Source organism: Nilaparvata lugens, chromosome 5 (genome assembly GCF_014356525.2).
Source record: "Nilaparvata lugens isolate BPH chromosome 5, ASM1435652v1, whole genome shotgun sequence".
In the NCBI taxonomy this organism is placed as follows: domain Eukaryota; kingdom Metazoa; phylum Arthropoda; class Insecta; order Hemiptera; family Delphacidae; genus Nilaparvata; species Nilaparvata lugens.
Window position 1 is genome coordinate 67,207,907 of NC_052508.1, and position 23,770 is coordinate 67,231,676.

Genomic DNA, 23,770 nt, shown 5'->3' on the forward strand with positions numbered 1-23,770 from the left:
GTATCAGAGTATGTTGAAGAGCATACATTTCAACATATACGACATGCTCATGGAGGAAATCACCTGCCGTGAAAAATAATGACGACTCCCCAGCCTTCAGACTGTCAGGAGGACAAATACAAGTAACAAGTAAGTAAGTAACAAGATAACTCATCATACTTATATTTACAATTTTTTATTAATTATATTTGAAATAATCAAGATGATAGTATGTAGTTTAAAAGAAGTGATGATATTTCACCACCACAGTATCAAAGAAACCCTCCGCTTGAACATAATTCCTGTATCAAATATCAATAAATTTTATCATTTCAATGAATTGAATATTTTTTTAGCTGAATAAAGGCATTGATCAAAAGTAGATCCAACAAATCCATCTCCTCCCAGTATTAACAAAGGCTTTTCTGAAACAACCACAGCTCCTGGTCTAGAAATATACGGTTCTTGCACCTGAGATTGTTCCCATCTATGAAAACGAGTTATTGCAGGATTTGGCCAGTGAGGAAATTCTGAACTAATCGTTTCGACGATTTTCTTTTCAAGGTCCTTAGTGAGAGTGGGATTTTCCTCTCCAAATTGAACAGTTGTATGAAGCATTGCCGAATTTGCTAGGCCAGTGTTACATTGTTTCCAACAATCAAAAGCTACGAATCGAAACATATTGCTACTGTATATGTACTCGGAATCAAACTCTGTTTTCAATGGATATTCAAACAAAAGACCAATTGCATACCTTGAGCTATATTTAACAGAATTTAATTCACTTGCAATGTTTGAATGATGCCTTCTCTGTGATTTCTACAATGATTTTTACATCTCTACTGTGATTTTTTAACTTGAGTGAATGTTATCATGAGTGCCGGTCTCGGATTTCAATCGCCCACAATCTCACGTAAATCTCAATGCATTTTGATTATAATAGTTGCTTCATTATCATTTGCCATTTCTCTTGATGGAGATTTTGTTTTCGATGATTCCGAAGCCATCGTTAACAACAAAGATATCAAACTTACGACTCCATTACTACAAGTTTTACAAAATGACTTCTGGGGGACAAACATGCTGCACAATAAAAGTCATAAATCGTACCGACCTGTTACAGTTATTACATACAAAATGAACTTGCTTCTTAGTGATGGAGAGTTAACACCATTCAAATTCAAACTGACTAATCTTCTTTTACATGTGATAGCTTGTTTATTTTGTTTCACAATGTATGAAAAGCTTCTCGATGGGTCCCAACCAAAAATAGTGTTTCTATCAGCGATATTATTTGCAATACATCCAATACATACGGAAGCCGTAGCAAACGTTGTCGGAAGAGCAGAACTATTATGCACAATTTTTGGACTCTTGGGTTTTTTATTTTTTTGTAAAACAAGATATGTAGAGAATTACTTCACAAATATACTGTGGACTTTCATTAGCATCTTATTTGTTGGACTGTCTATGTTTAGCAAAGAACAAGGTATTACAATTTTCAGTATTTGTATATTGTATGATCTCATTATTGTCAATAGAATTCGGATTAAGGATATTGCTCAATTTATAGCGATTAATTTCAGATCAAATCAACATGAATCATATCAGAAAACGAAGATGGTGGAGTTATTGAACATAAGTGAGAGACAATTCAGGTTTTTATGTATAAGAACAATCTTAATAGGAGCGAGTGGTGTTGCATTTATGTATTTGCGATTAAAAATTATGGGTTCACTGCCCACCTTCCAGGAAGTTGACAATCCAGCATCTTTTCTTGAAAATAGTGCATTGAAAACTATGAACTACTTTTACATTTATTCGTTAAATGCGTGGCTGCTGCTTTGTCCAGATTGGCTGTGCTTTGATTGGTCCATGGGATGTGTGCCTTTAATAACGTCTTTGAGTGATTCGAGAATATTTGCAGTTGTTTTATTTATTTTTGTATTATCCAGTGTGTGTCTGAGTGTGGTGAGATTTGAGAACAACAAATTGCAGAGGGCTTCCTTACTGGCATTGAGCATTATTTTGTTGACGTTTCTGCCAGCAAGCAATCTCTTCTTCAGAGTTGGCTTTGTCGTGGCTGAAAGAGTACTCTACCTGCCATCGATTGGATATTGTTTGCTTGTATCAATCGGATTCCACAAATTGGCTGGTCATTTTCATCAAATAGACAGATTGTGGTGAGTTCCTATTATTACATAGAATTAATAAATTGCACATATGTGCAAGTGCACGCCAGTTCAAGCACGCAGATGAGAAAAAATCTGAAAAAACCTTATGAACATTCACACTGAGCTCGTGTACTTGCTGGTGGCAATTAGTTAGCTACAGGCATCTTTACAGGTTTCTATATCCCTTCCAGATTTTTTACTTTCCTTGCCCTATTACCATAGGTAAGGAAAGTATTGCTTTCCGAAAAAATTAAGGTACCCAATTTCTAAATTTCTATACGTTTCAAGGTCCCCTGACTCCAAAAAAGTGATTTTTGGGGGGTATTGGTCTGTATGTGTGTGTGTGTGTGTGTATGAGTGTATGTGCGTCTGTGTACACGATATCTCATCTCCCAAATAACGGAATGACTTGAAATTTGGAACTTGAGGTCCTCACACTATTAGGATTGGACACGAACAATTTCAATCAAATGCAATTCAAGATGGCGGCTAAAATGGCGAAAATGTTGTCAAAAGCAGGGTTTTTCGCGATTTTATCGAAAACGGGTCCAACGATTTTGATCAAATTCATACCTAAAAATAGTCATTGATAAGCTCTATCAACCGTCACTAGTCCCATATCTGTAAAAATCGTAAAAAAACAGGAGTTCCGCCCCATCTATGCAAAGTTTGATTTTAGATCTCCAATTATCAGTCTTCAGATACAATTTAAACACAACATTTCAAGTGTAAAAGATTGAGCATGGAAATCTCTACAATAAATGTTAACCTAACATTTTCACCTAAAATTGAAAATAAGCTTGAAATTTTAGAAAATATGATTATTCAATTGCAAACTGTTGGCAATAAATTGTTGATTCTATTAAATCATTCACTATGAAGAGATAGCAGACCTCTAGCACAGAATAGGAACAGAATGGAAACTTGTAATCAATCGCTTATCTAACCAATGCTTTTTACATGACGCCAATACTAAACACGTCACGTGACCTTGGGAAGTTCCAATCCTGGTCTTCTGATTGGCTCGTGGCAGTGAATGAGATCAATTGATCCGGATCATTAAAGTGATCCGAACCTACAATCAATACTATTACAATGCGGCGCTTCCTAACAAGATGGCGGATTTTAGCGTCAGGGTACTAGCCAAGTTTCCATACTGTATGAATACTGTGCCTCTAGTGCTCCAGAGTTATTGTCCTGTCACCAGCTGGCTCAGATCTTTGAATAGTAGACTTGAGATGCGCGTGAACACTAGCGTCAGCCGTCAGGTGATCAATTTTCATAACGGCAAGGAAAATTGTGTGAGTGCGCCACACCAGATTTTTTCTCATCTGCTCGCTTGGTCATGCATGGTCTAGCGTGCACTTGCACATACGTGCATCCAATTTGATCATAATCTATCATAGTTACCCCATAAAGCATGGTTTTCATTAGTGGAGTTAGCGGTAGATTTCCCTGGGCAAGTACCAACTATCTCGTGAACTCTCCCAATGAAAACGTTCATGGGATGTAGAGACATGGTAGAGTACTATTTTTTAGTAGAGTGGGATAGTACTCTACCACTCGCCTTCCCCCACCACCGCTTCTCACTCTACTCCACCTTAGGTCGGCCTGCTTCAGTTCAGTGAGATCCGTATTCTTACAGAACACTATTGTCTTCACTAAATGCAACAATTGACGCTCACCTAAACTGAAAACACACCCAACACAATCATGTCAGTTAGAACGGTTGCATATACAGCCAGGCATCAAGTATCCTAGTTTTCATTAGTAGAGTTAGTGGTAGAGTTCCCTGGGCAAGTACTAACTATCTCGTAAACTCTCTCAATGAAAACGTTCATGGTAGAGTACTAGTTTTTAGTAGAGCAGAGTGGTATAGTACTCTACCACTTGCCTTCCCACACCACCGCTTTTCACTCTACTCCACCACTGATGCTAATGAAAACAGTTTCGAGCTAGTAGAGTAGAGAATAGTATTGACATTTTAAGGTTAGTTCTGTTCACTAGACAACACACTTTACCTACTATTCTCAATTGTAGTGAAAACAGTTACTCGACCAAGTAAGTAGAGTAGAGTTAGCTCGGTAGAGTTAGTATGCCAGTTATTGACCACTTACTCTACTAGTGAAAACCAGACTTAAGAGACAATGCATCCGGATTAGATTAGATTTTTATCATGTCCTGAACATCCACAATAGTGGACAGGGGATGGGTCAACATTCAACTTATATAGGTTAGATAAAAAACACATAATCAAATGTTTAAACAGGAAAATCAGTCGTATAGATCACTCAGACTAGTACTCCTGCTTTAGCCTACTTAATCACATACAGGACATAGTTAGGCAGTCCAATTATAAAACTCATCTAATGAATAAAATTGTCTCTCAACCAGCCAATCTCTGAGTTTAATTTTGAAATTCCTGATGTCCAAATCTCTTAGGTTGGCCGGTAGAGAATTATAAATTAGTTAGTATGCCAGTTTCTCGGCCACTAACTCTACTAGTGAAAACCAGGCTTAAGAGACAATGCATCCGGTTAACGAATGAAAAAATAGCACGTCTTGAGCTGTGTACTGACAAGAGCACCACGAACACTCGCATTTCACTCTTCATCAGCTGATGCTACGCTTATTATAACTGTACCTTACTGTTTCTGTACAAATATAGATATAATCAGCTGATGAAAAGTGAAATGCGCGTGTTCGTGGCGCTGAAGACTGTAGGCACCTTAAGACACCCGTCTAGTTGGAGCCCAAGTGAACATATACTCTATTGTTTAGAGTATAGAATACTCTACACACCTGATGACGACCCCAATAGAGGAGATCAAAACTTTTGACGATTCCCTGATCCTAGGACCATGAGGAAGACACCGGAAGTAAGAAGTAAGTGAAATAATTGGCAACTTCAAATTTTCGTTTTAAGGCCTGATGATACTCCTCAAGTGTTCTTCTGCTTCCCGAATTTCGTCCTCTTGTGTTCTAACTTGAAGTTTTGTGTTCCTAATTTCACTTGGCGCCCCTACTCAGATTTGTGTGTTTTTCATTTAAATAATTTGAAAACTGAAACTTGCTCAAAAGCTCTTCAAGTGTTTCTTTCTGAATTCTGTCCTGTTGTGTTCCAATTTGAAGTTTTGTGTTCATAATTTCACTTGGAGCCCCTACTTAGATTTGTGTGCTTCTCATTTAAATAATTTGAAAACTGGAATTTGTTTAAAAGCTCTGTGTACTCAAGAGCTACATCCGTAACTTCTGCTGTACATTCTCTGTTGATGAATAATTTAGAAATAAAGTAGGTGAAAAATTAATGCACTTTCAAATTTATTTACTCAACATTTAGGTACCTAAAAATTGCTTCTGTAACTTCTGATGAACATTCTCTGATGACGAATAATATAGAAATAAAGTAGGTGAAAAATTAATGCACTTTCAATTTTATTTACTCAACATTTACCTAAAAATTGCTTCCGTAATTTCTGATGAACATTCTATGTTGATGAATAATCTAGAAATAAAGTAGGTGAAAAATTAATGCACTTTCAATTTTATTTACTCAACATTTACCTAAAAATTGCTTCCGTAACTTCTGATGAACATTCTCTGTTGATGAATAATTTAGAAATAAAGTCGGTGAAAAATTAATGCACTTTCAAATTTATTTACTCAACATTTACCTAAAAATTGCTTCCGTAACTTCTGATGAACATTCTCTGTTGATGAATAATCTAGAAATAAAGTAGGTAAAAAATTAATGCACTTTCAAATTTATTTACTCAACATTTACCTAAAAATTGCTTCCGTAACTTCTGATGGACATTCTCTGTTGATGAATAATTTAGAAATAAAGTAGGTGAAAAATTAATGCACTTTCAAATTTATTTACTCAACATTTACCTAAAAATTGCTTCCGTAACTAAAGATTAACATTCTCTGTTGATGAATAATTTAGAAATAAAGTAGGTGGAAAATTAATGCACTTTCAATTTTATTTACTCAACATTTACCTAAAATTTGCTTCCGTAATTTCTGATGAACATTCTATGTTGATGAATAATCTAGAAATAAAGTAGGTAAAAAATTAATGCACTTTCAAATTTATTTACTCAACATTTACCTAAAAATTGCTTCCGTAACTTCTGATGAACATTCTCTGTTGATGAATAATCTAGAAATAAAGTAGGTGAAAAATTAATGCACTTTCAAATTTATTTACTCAACATTTACCTAAAAATTGCTTCCGTAACTAAAGATGAACATTCTCTGATGATGAATAATCTAGAAATAAAGTAGGTGAAAAATTAATACACTTTCAAATTTATTTACTCATCGTTTACCTAAAAATTGCTTTCGTAACTTCTGATGGACATTCTCTGTTGATGAATAATCTAGAAATAAAGTAGGTAAAAAATTAATGCACTTTCAAATTTATTTACTCAACATTTACCTAAAAATTGCTTCCGTAACTTCTGATGAACATTCTCTGTTGATGAATAATCTAGAAATAAAGTAGGTAAAAAATTAATGCACTTTCAAATTTATTTACTCAACATTTAGGTACCTAAAAATTGCTTCCGTAACTTCTGATGAACATTCTCTGTTGATGAATAATCTAGAAATAAAGTAGAGGACATATCAATGCATTTTCCAAACTTTATGCGGCCTCAATTCAATTCTACTCAAGCTCAGTTAGAAATTGTTGTTTTCTTATCGTTTTCCAGATGTTGAGAACTTCCGTGGTGCTGATGATCGTCAATCTCATTAAGATAATAAGTTCTCTTTTCGTATTCCAGATCAAATCAAATCTTTATTTGTCCCAAAAACATAATCACAATGACAAAAATGGTTATAAATGAAAAAAGTAAAGTACAATATAAAATGAAAAAGAAAAATACCATTAATAAGATTGTACATAACTATATTAAAAACGGGAAGTCCCTGCAAGGAACTTGAGCGCAGAGGCCGAGTGTTCAATGCTTAACAGTACAAGAAAATAATAATGGGATATTATTAAGAAATAGGGAAGAGGAAGAGTGAGTGAGGGAGGGAAGAGAAAGATCTTTAGAACTTCCGTAGTGCTGATGATTGTCAAGCTCAATAAGATAATAAGTTCTCTTTTCGTTTTCCAGATCTTGAGAACTTGCGTGTGCCTACTGATCGTTGTGTTGTTTGCACGTTCCGTGCGCCGGAGTACGGAATGGAGAACTGAAAAAGACCTGTTTCGATCAGGAGAGCGCGTTTGCCCGTTGAATGCCAAAGTGCACTATAACATGGGAAAAGTTGCTGACAACAGAGCCATGGCGGTGAAGCACTATCGCGACGCCATCTCTCTCAATCCAAACTACGGCCAGGCCATGAACAATCTGGCAAATATCCTCAAGGATATCGGCGATTTGGATGAGGCCGAAATGTACTTGCGGACAGCTGTGCGGCTCAGGTAAGACGGTGAATCAAATGAAAACCTTAAAAGTTTTGTATATTATTTATTTTGACAACTAAGTGACATTTATCATTTCTTGAAATAGTCTCCTTGAAATGTTATGCAAGGTTCCACCGCTTTGGAAGCGCATGAATACCACGTTTTATGAATACTTTTGGTTGTACCTGTAGCCACTCGTGCACCGCGGTTTTCACTTCTTCATCACTTTGGAAATGCTTGTCATCCATTGCATCTTCAAGCTTTCCGAACACATGAAATTCATTGGGGGCGAGGCCTGGAGAATAAGGTGGGTGAATGAGGCATTCAAATGTTATGTTCTGGATAGTTTGAACCGAAAGACGGCCTGTATATGGTCGGGCGTTGTCATGCTGTAACAACACACCTGAAGGGAGAAGTCCTCGCCGTTTACTCCTGATTGCTGGCTTGTAGTTGATTTTTCAAGAGATTTGAATAAGAATTCATGTTTACTATCATTCCCCTGTCAATTTAAGCTCCAAAATTACTCCGTTCACATCGCAGAACGGAGTCATCAGCAAGAGTTTTCCTGCTGATTGCTGAGTTGATTTTATTGATTTTGGCGATGAGCTATGGTGCCATTCCTTTATTTCTTTCTGGTTGATAGAGATGTTTGTTCCTGGACAAACATGAATCACCATACTGTACTGTCATCCTGCGATGAATTTCCATTGGTTTGACACCTTCACTGCTCAATAAACGAATGACTGATCGCTGATCTAACGCGGTGCATATTGATGATGGGGCGGCCATATTGTATGGACATATATGTTTTAGATAAAAAAGTAACTGAACATTTGCTCTTCAAAATCGAATTATATACAATTTCCTCTAATTCAAAATACAAGTATATTTTTGACCGAAGCGAAGCTGAGGTCTTAGTTTCGACTCGATCGGCTTTTGTTTGTTTGTACCGCAATTATTGTCCGATTTGGATAAAATTTGGTATACAAGTACTTTGAAACAAGGTGCGTCAACGTATGTATAAGTTTTTTAATTTTGCATTCTGAGGATAATGCAAAAAAAGTCTCCTTCGAACGCCAATATTACCGTAAAAATTGGACTATAGAATTATTCATATAATTATATCAGCTGTCAAGTGGATTATTATTTGCATGCAATGACGCATGCAATTTATATCTTAAAGTAACCATAGAGAAACAATAGCATAATAATGTTTCTTTATTATGTAACTTAGTATAGAATCAGCTGTTGTTTGGACTGTTAGTTACATGCAATGACGCATGCAATTAATAACTGAAAGTAACATAGTATTTTCTGTCGACCTTTCTCTGCTTTCAACTCAGGCTGACCTGTTGCCACTCTATCTTGAAGGAGGTTAGCTGAAATGTTAGCATTTTTGTTACACCAATCCTAACAGTCATTAGTCGTTTTCACACCGATATCTCGCCGACAGATCAGGACAGGACAGAATTTACTCTGATGGACAGAGGAGGCTGTAGTTTATAACTGCGCGAGGCCTACTGTTCACAGAACTACTAGTAGTTATGTCAATGTTCCTATTAAATTGAAAGTTACAGATTTTGACATATTTTCCCCATTGTATCAACAATCATTGAAGCTACATTAGTCTAAAGCCGCGTTCACACTATGCCGAATTGTGTCGATCGACACGTTCGATCGACACTGTCGATCAAGTGTGGACATGTCGCCCGGCTTTGTCGAATCATGTCGGCCCGAACCGAATTCAACCCGAATCAAGTCGGTTCCGACTAGTTTACATTTACTAGTCCACATCCAAATAATGAACATGTCGATCGACTTTGTCGATCGGCATAGTTTGGACGCGGCTTAAGGTCCGGTTTCCGAACTCGGGATTTAGCTTGTTCTAGACTTTAAACAGCTGGAGTCAGAAAATTGGCTTTCCAAAACGGGGCGTAGTCGTAGTATACGTTCCAATTAAATTTCAAAACGCTAGAAAATTGAACAAAAAATAAACAGAAAGTAGTGTAAAGTTTCAGATATTTTGAATCATTTAGAAATGTTTCATTTCGTCAAGGAAAAACGTTTCCAATAATCAAGGAAATGAGAAAATGAAGATTATCATAAAAACTACGACTACGCTCCGTTTTGGAAAGCCAATTTTCTGACTCCAGCTGTCTGAAGTGTAGAACTTGGCTTAATCCCGAGCTCGGAAACCGGCTGTTATGGTTTTGCTCAATTTATCAGCTAATTTCGCATGAGAATAGACCATTCTAGAACTCTCATGGGGCCGCTACAAATTCATAAATTGAAATTTTGTAGAAAAAAGAGCAATCTTTCGCCATCATAAACTCGGCAACAAAGCAATTCAGAACCCATGATAACTAGATCATAGTTTCTCTATTTTGATCTAAGGTAATCTTCACCAAGTTTGTCAAATTTATAAAATTTAGAATTTGAAGAAGAATTGCGGTATTTGCCATCATTGGCATCATTATTCTGGGGTAGCGCCAGTAAAACAAATTTAGATAACATTTTTCTCATACAGAAAAAAGCTGTTAGATGCCTTGCTGGACTTGATTTTGGTCAATCTTGTAGAGGAGCTTTCGTAACTCAGGGTCAAAGACCTTAAAGAGATATAGACCCACAATGCCTATGCCTTCCCAATGATAGCTCTTACTTGAAATTGAAGGCCGCCATTGGGGTATTTTAGCACGAGATATTATATATTATAATATATTTGTAATACTATAGATCACAAAGGCATTGATGGCATTGGTATGTAATAATCTTATGGGTTGCCCCCTCAATGGCGGATTTCAATTTCAAGTACGACACTAGCGCTGCATGTGAGTCTATGCATCTTTAAGGTTTTTGCTCAGGGTATTCTGACTGTGCCTTGCATCTATATTTATCAATTACTCTTGCTAACATATTATAATAAAGAAAAGTTTTCAACAAACTCACAGGTTCACCAACACAATACTAGAGGCAAGGGTAATTTGTGTGTTGTCTCACATAGGTTAAGGCTTTTCGAGAAGAAGCCTAGTTACATGGGAGTCGAGCTCTTTAATCACCTGCCATCTGCAATCAAGTGTAGAAATCGCAGATATTTCAAGAAAGATGTCTTTTCTTTTTTGGTGAAAGGGGCATTTTATAGTGTTGACTAGTTTTTTGATAATGGAGCCTTACAATAATATAATAAATTACTCATACTTTACATTATTGATATAATAAATTACTCATACTTTACATTATTGATGTAGTGGCCTACTGTATAGCATATATGTTTTATGTTTTGATTTTATTTTTGACGATACACAATTCGATACAATTTACTTTTTGTACAACAATGTGTAAATAAAGAATTTGATTTGATTTGATCATTATCCCGGCAACAAAGCAATTCAAAACCCATGATTATTAGAACTTTTTTCTTTATCATGATGTGAGGAAACCACTCACTAAGTTTATCGGTCTATTTCAAAAACAACATATATCTTTCACACTTTTTTCTCACTACAACAGGACTGATTTTGCAGCAGCTTGGATGAACCTTGGTATTGTCCTATCCAATAAGGAGCAGTATGACGAGGCGGAGAAATGTTTCCTCAGTGCTTTGAAATATCGGAGTCATTATCCTGACTGCTATTACAATCTTGGAAACCTGGTGAATCATTCATTATTTATTCATTTATTTATAGATTGATAGATACAATATAATTCTCAACTATGAATGATTGGGAGAGGAACAACAGGCTTAAAGCCCAAAACTGTTCCTTTCCCAAATTTGGATAGAAATTATCCAAAAATAGGGTCATTTACGATGAATATAATGAATATTAATAAGAAAGGTATGGTCGCATAATTCAATTTGCTTCATTTACCTGTAGTACAGAAATAAATTCCATTATATCCACAGAGAAATAAAATATAAATTTATTAGCTTCAATATTATTATTAAACGGAAATTTAAATTAGATGCTTTAAATCACCCCGGAGACTTCTAATATTGACATCAGGGTTAACAGCTATAGTGAGGTCCACGTTATAATAACAGTGGAGTAAGATAGAAGAACAACGTTGCCGACCCTCTGTCTTGTCAATGCCTTCTATAGGTGGTAGATGATACAGGTTTATCAGACAATAGTGTAATAACCAAAACCGGTCTTTCTAAGTATAAATAAATCTGTGGTTTTTTGACAATTTCTTAGTCTTTTTCATTCATTATTGATGTAATATTTACTGTTCATTCTCGTTTAAAATAATCAATTATATTTTATCAAGCAAGAAATTATATTTTTCAATAATTTCATAATGAATTTTCATAATTGAGATGAAATATTTTGTCAATGAATTATCAATTCTACATTGTTAAAAAACGATGTGGCAACAGAGCAAAGCGGGAAAGAGATAGCGCTATCCGCTTTGTTGACAAGGATAGCAATACTATCATTGCTAATCAAACACTGCCATTATAACGTGGACCTCACTATAGGTAGAAATGCAATATCTCATCAATTTCCATCTGTGAAATTAGCTTTGTTCATTTCATGCTCTATCATCTAAAAGTCCATTTCACTTTTGAAATACGAATAGACAGATACTAACACTCTTTGCATATAATCTTTTTAAATAGTTTGGTATCTTATAGATAGGATATAATGAGAAAATCACACGAGCTTTCCGTCTCTGATAAAATCATCTCATTTATTCCAATTGCTTTGAACAACTTTTTAATTGAAAATCTTGTAGGTTTCAATTTTCTTAGCTGTTACAATCATTATCACTGAATCAAATACATTACTAACAATGACCACACAACTTGTCAAAGTGGTCATATAATTTCCAAAACTTGAAATGAATGTCAAGTGAAATTTATGATGGAAATAAAATTATTTGTTTATTTATTTTCTATAATGAGGCTGATGAAGCTTCTCTTCAGGAGTGAAATGCATTCCTCATTACTCCAAGAAAAGTAAGTGTTTTTTTTTCAAATATTTTCTAGTAACACAGTGTCTTAACCACAACAAAGTTAAATAATTCCATTATCTTTGATTACAGTACCTTGGTAAGAAAATGTTCTCGGATGCTCACAATGCTTGGCAGAAGGCAATATCTCAAAATCCAAAACACGTGGTTGCTTGGAATAATATCATTATCATGCTGGATTCTCTTGGTAAGTCGTTATTTTTTACTTTCCTTGCCCTATTACCATAGGTAAGGAAAGTATTGCTTTCCGAAAAAAAAATTAAGTTACCCCAATTTCTAAATTTCTATACGTTTCAAGGTCCCCTGAGTCCAAAAAAGTGGTTTTTGGGTATTGGTCTGTATGCGTGTGTGAGTGTGTGTATGAGTGTATGTGCGTCTGTGTACACGATATCTCATCTCCCAATTAACGGAATGACTTGAAATTTGGAACTAAAGGTCCTTACACTATAAGGTTCCGACACGAACAATTTCGATCAAATGCAATTTAAGATGGCGGCTAAAATGGCGAAAATGTTGTCAAAAACAGGGTTTTTCGCAATTTTCTCGAAAATGGCTCCAACGATTTTGATCAAAGTTATACCTGAAATAGTCATTGATAAGCTCTATCAACTGACACAAGTCACATATCTGTGAAAATTCCAGGAGCTCCGCCCCATCTATGCAAAGTTTGATTTTAGATTCCCAATTATCAGGCTTCAGATACAATTAAAACAAAAATTCCAAGTGGAAAAGATTGAGCATAAAAATCTCTACAATTAATGTTCAGTAACATTTTAACCTAAAATTCAAAATAAGCTCGAAATTCGAGAAAATGTGTTTATTCAATTGCAAACTGTTGGCAACTGTTGATTCTATTAAATCATTCACTATGAAGAGATAGCAGATCTCGTGTGTATCGAGCGTTATTGTCCTGTCACCAGCTGGCTCAGATCTTTGAATAGTAAACTAGTATGCGCGGGAACACTAGCGACAGGTGATCAATTTTCATAACGGCAAGGAAAGTTGTGTGAGTGCGCCACACCAGATTTTTTTAATTTATATTATCTCATTAATAATATAGTGAGGTCCACGTTGTAATGGCAGTATCTGTTCAGCAATGGTATTGCTATCCTTGTCCATCATTCAACAAAGCAGAAGCGCTATCTTTTTCCCGCTTTGTTCTGTTGCCAGATCGTCTTTTAACAATGTAGAAATATAATTAATTAGCAAAATATCCTATACTATATTTAACGAGCAATTTCTGTTTATATGTTTAGATGTTTATATGTTTATATATCTGTATGTGACCGGATCTCGAAAACGGCTCTAACGATTCTCACGAAATTTAGATCATAGTAGGTTTATGATATGAATATTCGATTGCACTAGGTCTCAACCCTGGGATAACTCGCTGAAGGACATTAAAAGGTTAGATATGTCCTTGGAAAAACAGCTGAAAATTTTGTCGTCTGTCGATACACAAAATTAATTTTGTTTATTTCTCTTTTTTTAGAAAACATGTTTACTTCAGAAAGTCCAAAATAGTAACTAGATGCTGTTAGTGTAGAATAGTATACAGTATATTAACAAAAATATTGTAGCAAACATAGTATATCATTCTAAATCGAATTCATAGTATATCTATTTTTAATTGATGATGTGTTTGTTTTTTGAAGTGTGAATAAATTGTTATTTTGATGAATGATAGTAGCTTAACCTGCATCTTGATTTGAAATGTAGTATAAATTTGAAAAGGGGCAGTTTTGGGCATAAGCCTGTTGTGCCTCCTCATATAACTGTGAAAATAATTGTACGACTGAGAAAATGAATAAATAAATATAAACTATAAATTCAATCTTTAGTCACAAATATTCTATGCTACACTCCAGAGCAAAGCTCGGTCCCCCGATATTTCCATCTCAATTATGAAAATTCATTATGAAATTATTGAAAAATATAATGTCTTGCTCAATAAAATATAATTGGTTATTTCAAACGAGAATAAACATCAATACATCAATAAACCTTTATCAGCTACCGTCTATAGAAGGCATTGACAACGTTTTTCTCCTATCTTTTCCACTTCCATTATAACGTGGACCTCAATATATCTCTATTGGATATTATACCTAGAAACAACAAATCACTTCTGATGGATTTGAGAAGTTAATTTGAATTTCATTAGTAATCTTTAGAAATTTCTCTCAACTCCAGATCAAGTACAAATCGTTCAAACACGTCCATATTTTCAAAAGTAAATTTCTAAGGGTAAAGAGAGTCTATTTTTCCTAATTTGTAATAATGAGTGTTGAAGTGTAATTTTCATCCCAATTAAATATGATCTAAAACTGATGTTTTTCATAAGAAACTTTCCATAAATGAGAATCGTCTAATCAAAAAACCTTTTCTATCAGGTTTCTGATAAATCGTTATCATAATTGTAGTGTATCGAAGTGTTTCTCTCTTGAAATAAGATAACTATAGTCCGTGCAAACCTTAGTTTTCAGTACGGGTCTTTATGGTCAATGCTATTTCAATATATCAAATTTGGACTATTTCAATCTAAATTTGGGAAAGAAACAGTTTTGGGCTTTAATCCTGTTGTTCCTTTCCCAATCATTCATAGTTGAGAATTATATTGTATGTATAAATGTATAAACAAATAACAATAGCAGCACACTGTTGCCGTTTTTTATGCTGATCCTACGAAAAAGGCCCACCCTCTCTCTTTCTCTCACACAGCTCATAGGCTATTCGGATTCTGTGAAATCTGGCAACACTGTACTTCATAAGAGTAATGCTACAATCTAAGGTTTGCTCAGACTATAGAAAAATGTAAACCTGATAGTGATAATTTACTGCTGATATTCCACCTAGAGAAGCAGTACACCTGAACTGGTTCCTTGGATTAATCAAGGCATTACAGTTAAGGATTATAATTGTCATCTTAGCTAATAAAAATTTCCATATCAGGTCAATATAATTATGTTTCTATTTACTTGTTCACCTTTCAGATATCCTTGTTATTCATTGTTATTTAATCCAGGTGCTCGATTAGTCTAGTTGTTCGATCACTCGAGGTCGGACATTTCCGCTCAGACCAGGACCTGGTCTAAACGCACACCTCGCCCAGACACGGGCTAAACGAGACGGAATGTTTCGATTACTCCAGGTGTTCGATTTAGACCACACAAGGTGGTCTAAACGAGACTCAGGACCTGGTCCGATTGAGATAAAGTACACCTGGTCTAATCTAGACATGTGCTAAACGAGACGGAATGCTTCGATTAGCCCAGTAGTCCGATTACACCAGGTGTCATATATACTGCAATGGCAACTGGTCTAATGGTATACTGTAACGATACTTGGTCTAATCGAGACACAGGACCTGGTGTAAACGAACTACTGGGTTAATCGAAGCATTCCGTATCGTTTAGCCCATGTCTCGATTAGACCAGGTTTCGCTACAGTATACCATTAGACCAGTTGCCATTGGAGCATATATGACACCTGGTGTAATCGAACTACTGGGCTAAACGAAGCTTTCCGTATCATTTAGCGCATTTCTTGATTAGACCAGGTCCTGTGTCTCGATTAGACCAGGTATCGTTTAGACCACCTGGTGTAATCGAACTACTGGGTTAATCGAACCATTCCGTATCATTTAGCCAGGTGTGCGTTTAGACCAGGTTTTGCGCTTCATTGTAGAATAGTACCTGGTGTAAACGAAACTTGGTCTAATCGAGACACTCCCTTATTAATTCCTCGGATCTTCTGTGAAATGGTGAAAAGATATTCCTCACAGGGAGTGGCAATAGTCGAGTGGATCAGATGCCGGCTTTATGATTCAGAGGCCCGGGTTCAAATCCCAGCCCGGGCAAGATATTTATCTCGTGCCACTCCCGTGTTTCGGATGGACACGTTAAATCTTCGGTCCCGGCTACCTAAAAGCAGTCGTTAGGTCATGTCAGATGCCCTGAAATTGATCAGTTGCGACCTGAAAACTCTCACACCAGATATTATTACTATACGAGGTCACTCGATGTTATTATTATTGTCAAGGAATATTCAACCACAATATAAGTAAAATATACAGTTTATTGTTTCATTCCATCTCATTCTTAATCCTTTACTTTCAGGTGAATATGGAAAAGCAGAGGAAACTGCCAATGAAGCTTTAAAGATGGTTCCTGATGATGCTGGAGTTCGTTTCAACTTGGCCAATGCACTAGGAAAACTTTCCAGATTTGAAGAATCCGAAGAAAGCTTCTTGGAAGCAATACGTCTGAAGCCGGATCAAACAATATATTATGTTAATCTAGGTGAGTTTGTCTCACACAGTAGACTTTGTATATGTTTACTGTCACTATTGTACATATGGAGTTACAGGTACTAAAATGTACGAGGGTCATTTTTTTCAACCACCAATCTCATATCATAAGATACAGACAAGTAGTAGAGTGGCGACTTTGACAGAGCTGGACAGCTTATCATTCCCACCAAACGCTCTGTGATAGGTGCGGCCAGGTCGTCAATTGTTGTCGAGTTATAGACCCACAAACATGGACGCCTCACTTGAGTCTGCCGCCATGTACAAGTTAAGCTGCGTACACATATTCGCGCTTCCAACACTCACCGAGCACGCTCCTCCCTCGTACCACCATCGAACCACAGTCGCTCCTCCCACGCACCCATCATGAACGTAACGGAAGATGTTAGATCTTCTCGCGTTCCCCGGTCGAACTACTCTTGCTCCCCGGTCGATCATCAATCGCTCTGCTGGAGTGACGTTCGGTTGCGGAGCAGAGTGAAAGTCTGTACGCACCTTTACATAGCGTTATTAGGTTTTACAAGCAAAATGCAATAATTCAGCATAAATCGAACGAAAAATGATTCAATTTCACACTGTGATGATGTTGTGCGTGAATTGTCTCGGAAAATGAAAGATGTCAGCTGTAATGACTTACCAAATCGTCGTAATGCATGAAAATTCGGACTACCAGTGCTGACTCAAGCAAACGGCTTCTCCAACAAATCAAATGGGATAATTTCGATCAACCAAACCTGATCATACAAACCTGACTTGGCCTCTAGTAACTCATACCTATTCCCCAAACTCAAGACATTGAGGGCAGAACTTCATACTAACGAGAAGCAACGTCCAAAACAACGTCATAGCTTTCTTAAACTCATTTGCCGGCAGCATTTCATGAAGAGACCGTTGGTAATCATAAGTGTAAGTAGCTTATAACAACTTATGTTGTCGTTACAACAACAAATCGTTATAACGACTTATGTTGTTTCTGAAATGACCCGTTCTTTTGGTGAAAAAACTTATTTTATATACATTTGTTTTTTCTTTATGGCCAATCAGAGGTTGAAATAATAACCCTTGTATATTATTACTAACTATTATAGTAAGGTCCACATTATAATGGCATTGGAGAAAGATAGGAGAACAACGTTGCCGATCCTCTGTCTTGTCAAAGCCTTCTATAGACGGTAGCTGATACAGGTTATAAAAATTAGCTGTATAAAAATTATTATTATATTTTCTAAGCAAGAAATAATATTTTTCAATAATTTCAAAATGAACTTTCATGTTTAAGACAGAATATTTTGTGAATAAATTATTAATTCTACATTGTTGGAAGACGATCTGGCAACAGAGAACAAGGAGATCGTCAATGCCTTCTATAGAAGGTAGCTAATATAGGTTTATTGATGTAATATTAACTGGTCATTCTCGTTTAAAATAATCAATTATATTTTATTTATCAAGAGAATACATTTTTCAAAATGAATTTTCATAATTAATATGAAATATTTTTATAATTATCCATTCTACATTGTTAAAAGACGATCTGGCAACAGAGCAAAGCGAGAAAGAGGTAGCGCTATCCGCTTTGTTGAATGATGGACAAGGATAGCAATACCATTGCTAATCAAACACTGGCATTATAAGGTGTACCTGACTATAGTTATGTGTAGTGAGATTCAGGCTATAGTCACCTGATTGAAATGGTTTTGCTATCCTTATCTGACATTAGACATAGCTGATAGTTCTATCCTTCTCTACATCCGCATTGTTGCCAAATCGTTTGTTATCTATGAATAAACATAATTAACTACAGAAATATATCATTTCAATTATGCCCTAAACTAAAAAATGAAAAATCTATAAAGTATCTGGGCATCATGGTTGATTGTAACCTTAAGTGGGAGCCTCATATAGAATATATTTGTAAACGCTTAAAATTTATTTCCTTTATCTTTTATAAAGTCCGTAAAATATTAGACATTAAATTACTTAGGGTCCTTTACTTTGCCTATGTTCAATCGGTGCTGCAATATGGGTTAGTGGTATGGGGAGGAGCGTATGATGTTTTCATGAATAAAATTTTTACATTTCAAAAAATGATAATAAAAGCAATTCTTAATAAGCCAAGGGCTTTTTCTAGTAGTGAAACATTTGCCGAATTTAAAGTGATGACAGTACGTCAAATTTATATAAAGAAACTTCTCTATTATGCATGGATGAGGAAGGAGGAATTTACAGTGAATAATAACGTTTCTATGTATAACCTGAGAGTTACATCTCATAACATTTATAATATTAACTATTCAGATTTGACAATAGTGAGAAGACAATTGGGGTATCTTAGCTCAAAAATAATAAATATAATGCCAAATGCATTGTCAGAATATCTTTCTAATAGGGTAGACAGAGGATGGAACAGATAAATAAGTGGGTGATACAAAAATTTTTCTTCGACATCAGTCAAATATTATAATTACAAGACTAGTAATTTATTGTTAACTTCGATTTTTTTTGTAGCTTTGATTATAAGTAAATAAATTTTTTATATTGTCTAACAGCTGATACTCTCACTCAGCGGTCAGGGTTTTGCCCTTGCTGGGTGGTGCCATGTAATTTTAATTTATATGTAAAATAGCATAATATATTAATATAATCTAGAATATTTCTTTTGTAAGTTTTTTATTTTGTATTTTGTTTTTATGGGCAATAAAGATGTTTAAAAAAAAAAAAAAAAAATTATAAAAATTTAATGTTGAATAATAATAATCATGGCTATACTACTTGTCTCTACTATCATCAATATTTTTGCAGTTGTATAAATCTTCATATTATTTGGTTTCTTGAAAATTGGTTGTTAATTTAATTAATGTTATAACCCGTAATTATAATTATACCATGATCATACAGTAGTAATCATAATCGTCATCATGATCCACCATCAAAAGCCATACGATTTTACTTTCTTTACTAATTTTATATGACATTAAAATCTGTAAAATATTTTCAGGAGTTCTCTACCATCGTTGGAAGAAACTTGAGAAGGCAAAGCTCATGTATTATAGAGCCCTGGAATTGAATCCAAACTCAGAGAGTGCATTACGGAATCTGAGGATGCTGGAGTGAATAGATTTCGCCATTTGATCTAGGAAATGATGAAAATATTTGACTTCCTTGAGCTTTGATGTTTTTTTGTTGATTGTATCGTATTCATATGGACACCAGAGGCCGGTTTCCGAGCTCGGGATTTAGCTAAGTTCTAGACTTTAAACAGCTGGAGTCAGAAAATTGGCTTTCCAAAGCGGGGTGTAGTCACCGTTTTTATGATATCTTCATTTTCTCATTTCTATGATCATTAGAAACGTTTTTCCATGACGAAATGAAACATTCCTAAATGGTTCAAAATAGCTGAAACTTTACACTACTTTCTCTTTATTTTGTGTTCAATTTTCTAGCTTTTCGAAATTTTATTTAAACGTGGACTACGACTACGCCCCGTTTCGGAAAGCCAATTTTCTGACTCGAGATGTTAAAATCTAGAACTTAGCTAAATCCCGAGCTCGGAAACCGGCCCTAATTGTTTTCAATCCAAGGAATTAAACAAGTATAAAACTAACAACAAACTGTAATTTAATGAACCACTTCCAATACTAAACTCACATTTCTAGATTCATCGCATCATTTTTATAAAATTAATCAAATAAAACACAAAGTTTACAGCAAATAGCTTGTTGTGAAAAGGTACTGAAGCGTGTAACTGTTGTGACTTGTGAGCTACATATACTGTAACTTTTCAATAAATGAATAAACAGATTATTTGTACCTACTTCTTGAAATAGCAGTACATCGGCAATCTCTGAAGGCGAAACCTGGGAATGTTCAACACCTATCGATGCCTAGTATTGCGTTGATCTGTACTGGCCTGAGTTTACATATTTTGTGGGTAACAATGATAAGGCTGATATTTATTTATTTAATTATTATAATTTTTACAAGAAGCACTGAATGGGAGAGAAAAATTAAGGATACTCCTTCTACTATTTCTCTCCCAAATTTAGGATATCTTGATAACCATTGTCTAATAATTTATAGGTGGCATAAAAAATGCTATGTAAAATTAAATTTGGCTACTGTTCAACCACATATTATTGATTTTGACCTCAATCAACAAGTAGGCTAAAGCTGGATTCCCACTATATATAGCCTATGTGACAGAGGAAATAACCGGCACAGTGAAACAGTGATTGAACTGTTCTCACCCAGCACCGCTGAGTGAGTTTGAATAGTTACACTACAACTTATGGGAGTAATATTCTTACTGTACCGGTCACGTTCACTGTCACATGTTGGTATCCAGCTTTATTAACACAATTGTTGATAATTTTATTCACAGTAGAGGAAGTAGATTCTTCGAGTAACAGTAAAGTCGTCTACTCTCAAATGAGCAATTTTCCTGTTACATATTTGTTACGTATAGACAATAGCTCTGTGGTAGGTATCTTCGAATTTTTATTAATCCATTAAAAGTTAAATTTGAAGTGGTTTGAGTATGTTTTCTATATTATCTCTTCGTATGTATATTTTTTATATAATTTCTTTGTAAGTATTCTCATTACAAACTCATTCCATCTAAATATCTTTGTCAAAATATGATAGGTCACCTGAGAAGAGCAGAAAATTATATCAAAATGGCTGACATACAGCCGACGCGACGACGATTTTAACCACCTGTGCAATCTGAATTGTTTGTGAAAGTTTATTTTCAAAAATTGTATGGTTGAATTTAAATTATATTGCTTTGTATTTATAATAATTGTTCAATCCTACAATAATAATATGTCAGAGTGCGCTTAATTGACTTGTAATATGGAAGCTTTCATATCAGACTCAGGTACTGTATATAACCTCAATATTGACAACAGTACCGTAGAGAGTAGGCTTTATTGTAGTAATTTTATTTCTGGTTTTGTAAATTTCTCTTTAATAAGATGTATGAAATAAATAGTACTGTGCTCTATTAATTTTTGTTTCCCTTATTTTGGATTTAAAATAATTTCTCATATTTCCAATACTTTGTAACCTAGATAGTTTTTTAATGGGCAGTTTGGCCTACAATTTGCAATATTTCTATACCTTCCATTTAGCAACCCCAGTAAACTATTCCACGTATTTAAACTTAAACCGTTGCTTACGGAACTACAAGGCTAGAACACTCAGGTGATCAGCTGTTCAAAAGCGTACACTTCAACCCGTGTTTACATTGAAAACCCTATGTTGAATGGAATTTTTCGTGAATAAACGTTAATAATTCAACTGATAATCACTCTTTTCGAATAAAGACTTGTTATTTTATTTTTCCAATTCAAATTTTAACCTACATCATAAATTTCAAGGGTAGTAATCATTGAATTATATTAATATTTTTAGTTGTTTGTTAAGCAATTTCTAGGTTACTTGTTTCAAGATAGCTTATTCAAATTCAAACTTACTTCTTTTTACAAAAGTATCAAGTTTAGCAGAGGCATGGTTTATAAATAAGAATTATCATGTTATTGAACAAAAATAAATTATAAAAACATTGTTGATAAACTAAATTAGTTTCTTTCTAAACGAATTTAAGTACAATGTATTTACGGTTGCGCTCAACTCTATTCTGGAGTTTAAGACTAAATTCATTATTATTTCAAAACTTCCAAGTAAAAAAGTGTTGATTTTAAATCGTGTAGGATAAATATTATATATATATATATATATACATATACCGTATATATGATTCATGGCTGGCATACATTTAATAGAGAATGAGTTACAATTTATAAAATAGTGTACCCTGGTAGGTCTACAAAATTAACTGTATAGTTTAACACCGTAATTTTTTTTATTGAAATTATGACATTTACAATCATGAATAATATTTCAATTGAACTACTGTATATACCTATACTTTCTTCAAAGTTTAGAATCATTAAACTGCCAGTAGTGTTTTGGATTACGGTATGTGTTTCCTCTGACCCCACAACTGTGGGTAATTGATAAAGGAGAAGTTATTGAAGATCGTGCTGTAATTCAAATAGCAGAGCTTCAAAACTGAATGAAGTATGAACATATCAGTTTTTGACATTATATTTTATATTAATATATATTAGGTAGAAGTAAAATGACACTCATTCTTTCACCCATTAATCTATTTACTCACCCGATAAGTAAGAAAGTCGTGTTTCAGTTGATTCGTTGTTGATTATCCATATTTATTACCAATATTATTACAATGTATTGTATTTTGATAACTTTAACTGAAAAAGCACATTCTTTTGGTGTAACGACGACCGTTTAGTGCTGGTGTTGTACATTCTCAAGCCAAACAGAAACTCGAAACGGTCGTCGCCACACCAAAAGAATGTGAGTGTTTTTTCCCTTTAAAGTTATCAAAATGAAATATAGTTAATGTTCAACCTTCTAGTGGCGCACTAAGACACTACCTCCGTAAACTCGGAGGTGTAGTGACTGAGACCGTAATTGAAAAAAATTTCAAAGACGACCAATACGGTATGCGCTTTTTCAAGAATTGACAGAAAAATGTTGTTAATGTTGTTCAGTTATAGGGTCTAGAAATTTAAAATAACTAAACCTTATTGACTTCTATATCGCCCAGAATAGGCGATTTTTCTGCTCTTACCAGCGTTTTCTTAGCTTTCAAGAGAAACTTCTTACGTTTGGTACAAAATTTCAGGTAACTTGAGGTGTATTAGTTATGTAGGCTATTGAAAGGGCTTAGAAGGTGTGCTAGAAATTGGCGTTTCCAGTGTTTATCTGTGTTTTATCAGGATTTTCAAAACCAAATGAGCAGAAAATGTTCAAATTTTATACACATTTTTAGCATATGAAATAACAGTTCAATGAATGAAATGACAAATTTATAGCAACACTGAATTG

At 34.7% G+C, this 23,770-nt stretch overlaps 2 protein-coding genes across 4 annotated transcripts in view; both read left to right on the forward strand.

The window, feature by feature from the left end:
• Window positions 1-783: 783 nt before the first annotated feature.
• LOC111046711 (protein O-mannosyl-transferase TMTC4) lies at window positions 784-20,506 on the forward strand. 2 transcript variants are annotated; one of them, XM_022332330.2, is made up of 6 exons: window positions 784-2,162; window positions 7,280-7,587; window positions 11,077-11,218; window positions 12,613-12,727; window positions 16,659-16,841; window positions 19,848-20,506. In XM_022332330.2, exons 2-6 carry the CDS (start codon window positions 7,421-7,423, stop codon window positions 19,961-19,963), a joined length of 723 nt encoding a protein of 240 aa, XP_022188022.2. In that variant the 5' UTR covers window positions 784-2,162; window positions 7,280-7,420; the 3' UTR covers window positions 19,964-20,506. The 2 variants fall into 2 exon arrangements, with proteins under 2 accessions (XP_022188022.2, XP_039285062.1); XM_039429128.1 differs by lacking the exons at window positions 11,077-11,218; window positions 12,613-12,727; window positions 16,659-16,841; window positions 19,848-20,506 and having other exon boundaries at window positions 7,280-7,417.
• A 1,018-nt stretch (window positions 20,507-21,524) lies between these two features.
• Window positions 21,525-23,770, forward strand: part of LOC111046709 (cap-specific mRNA (nucleoside-2'-O-)-methyltransferase 1) — a 60,421-nt gene continuing 58,175 nt past the window's right edge. The window contains exon 1 of one of the 2 annotated variants that reach the window (XM_039429131.1): window positions 21,525-21,728. In XM_039429131.1, coding sequence (XP_039285065.1) covers window positions 21,704-21,728 — 25 coding nt within the window. In that variant the 5' untranslated portion in view covers window positions 21,525-21,703. The remainder of the gene's footprint in view (window positions 21,729-23,770) is intronic. The other variant, XM_039429130.1, reaches the window with a different exon arrangement.

Bases quoted from the DNA above. Each gene is read 5' to 3' on its own strand.
- LOC111046711 (XM_039429128.1), top strand. From the start codon at position 853: ATGAGTGCCGGTCTCGGATTTCAATCGCCCACAATCTCACGTAAATCT.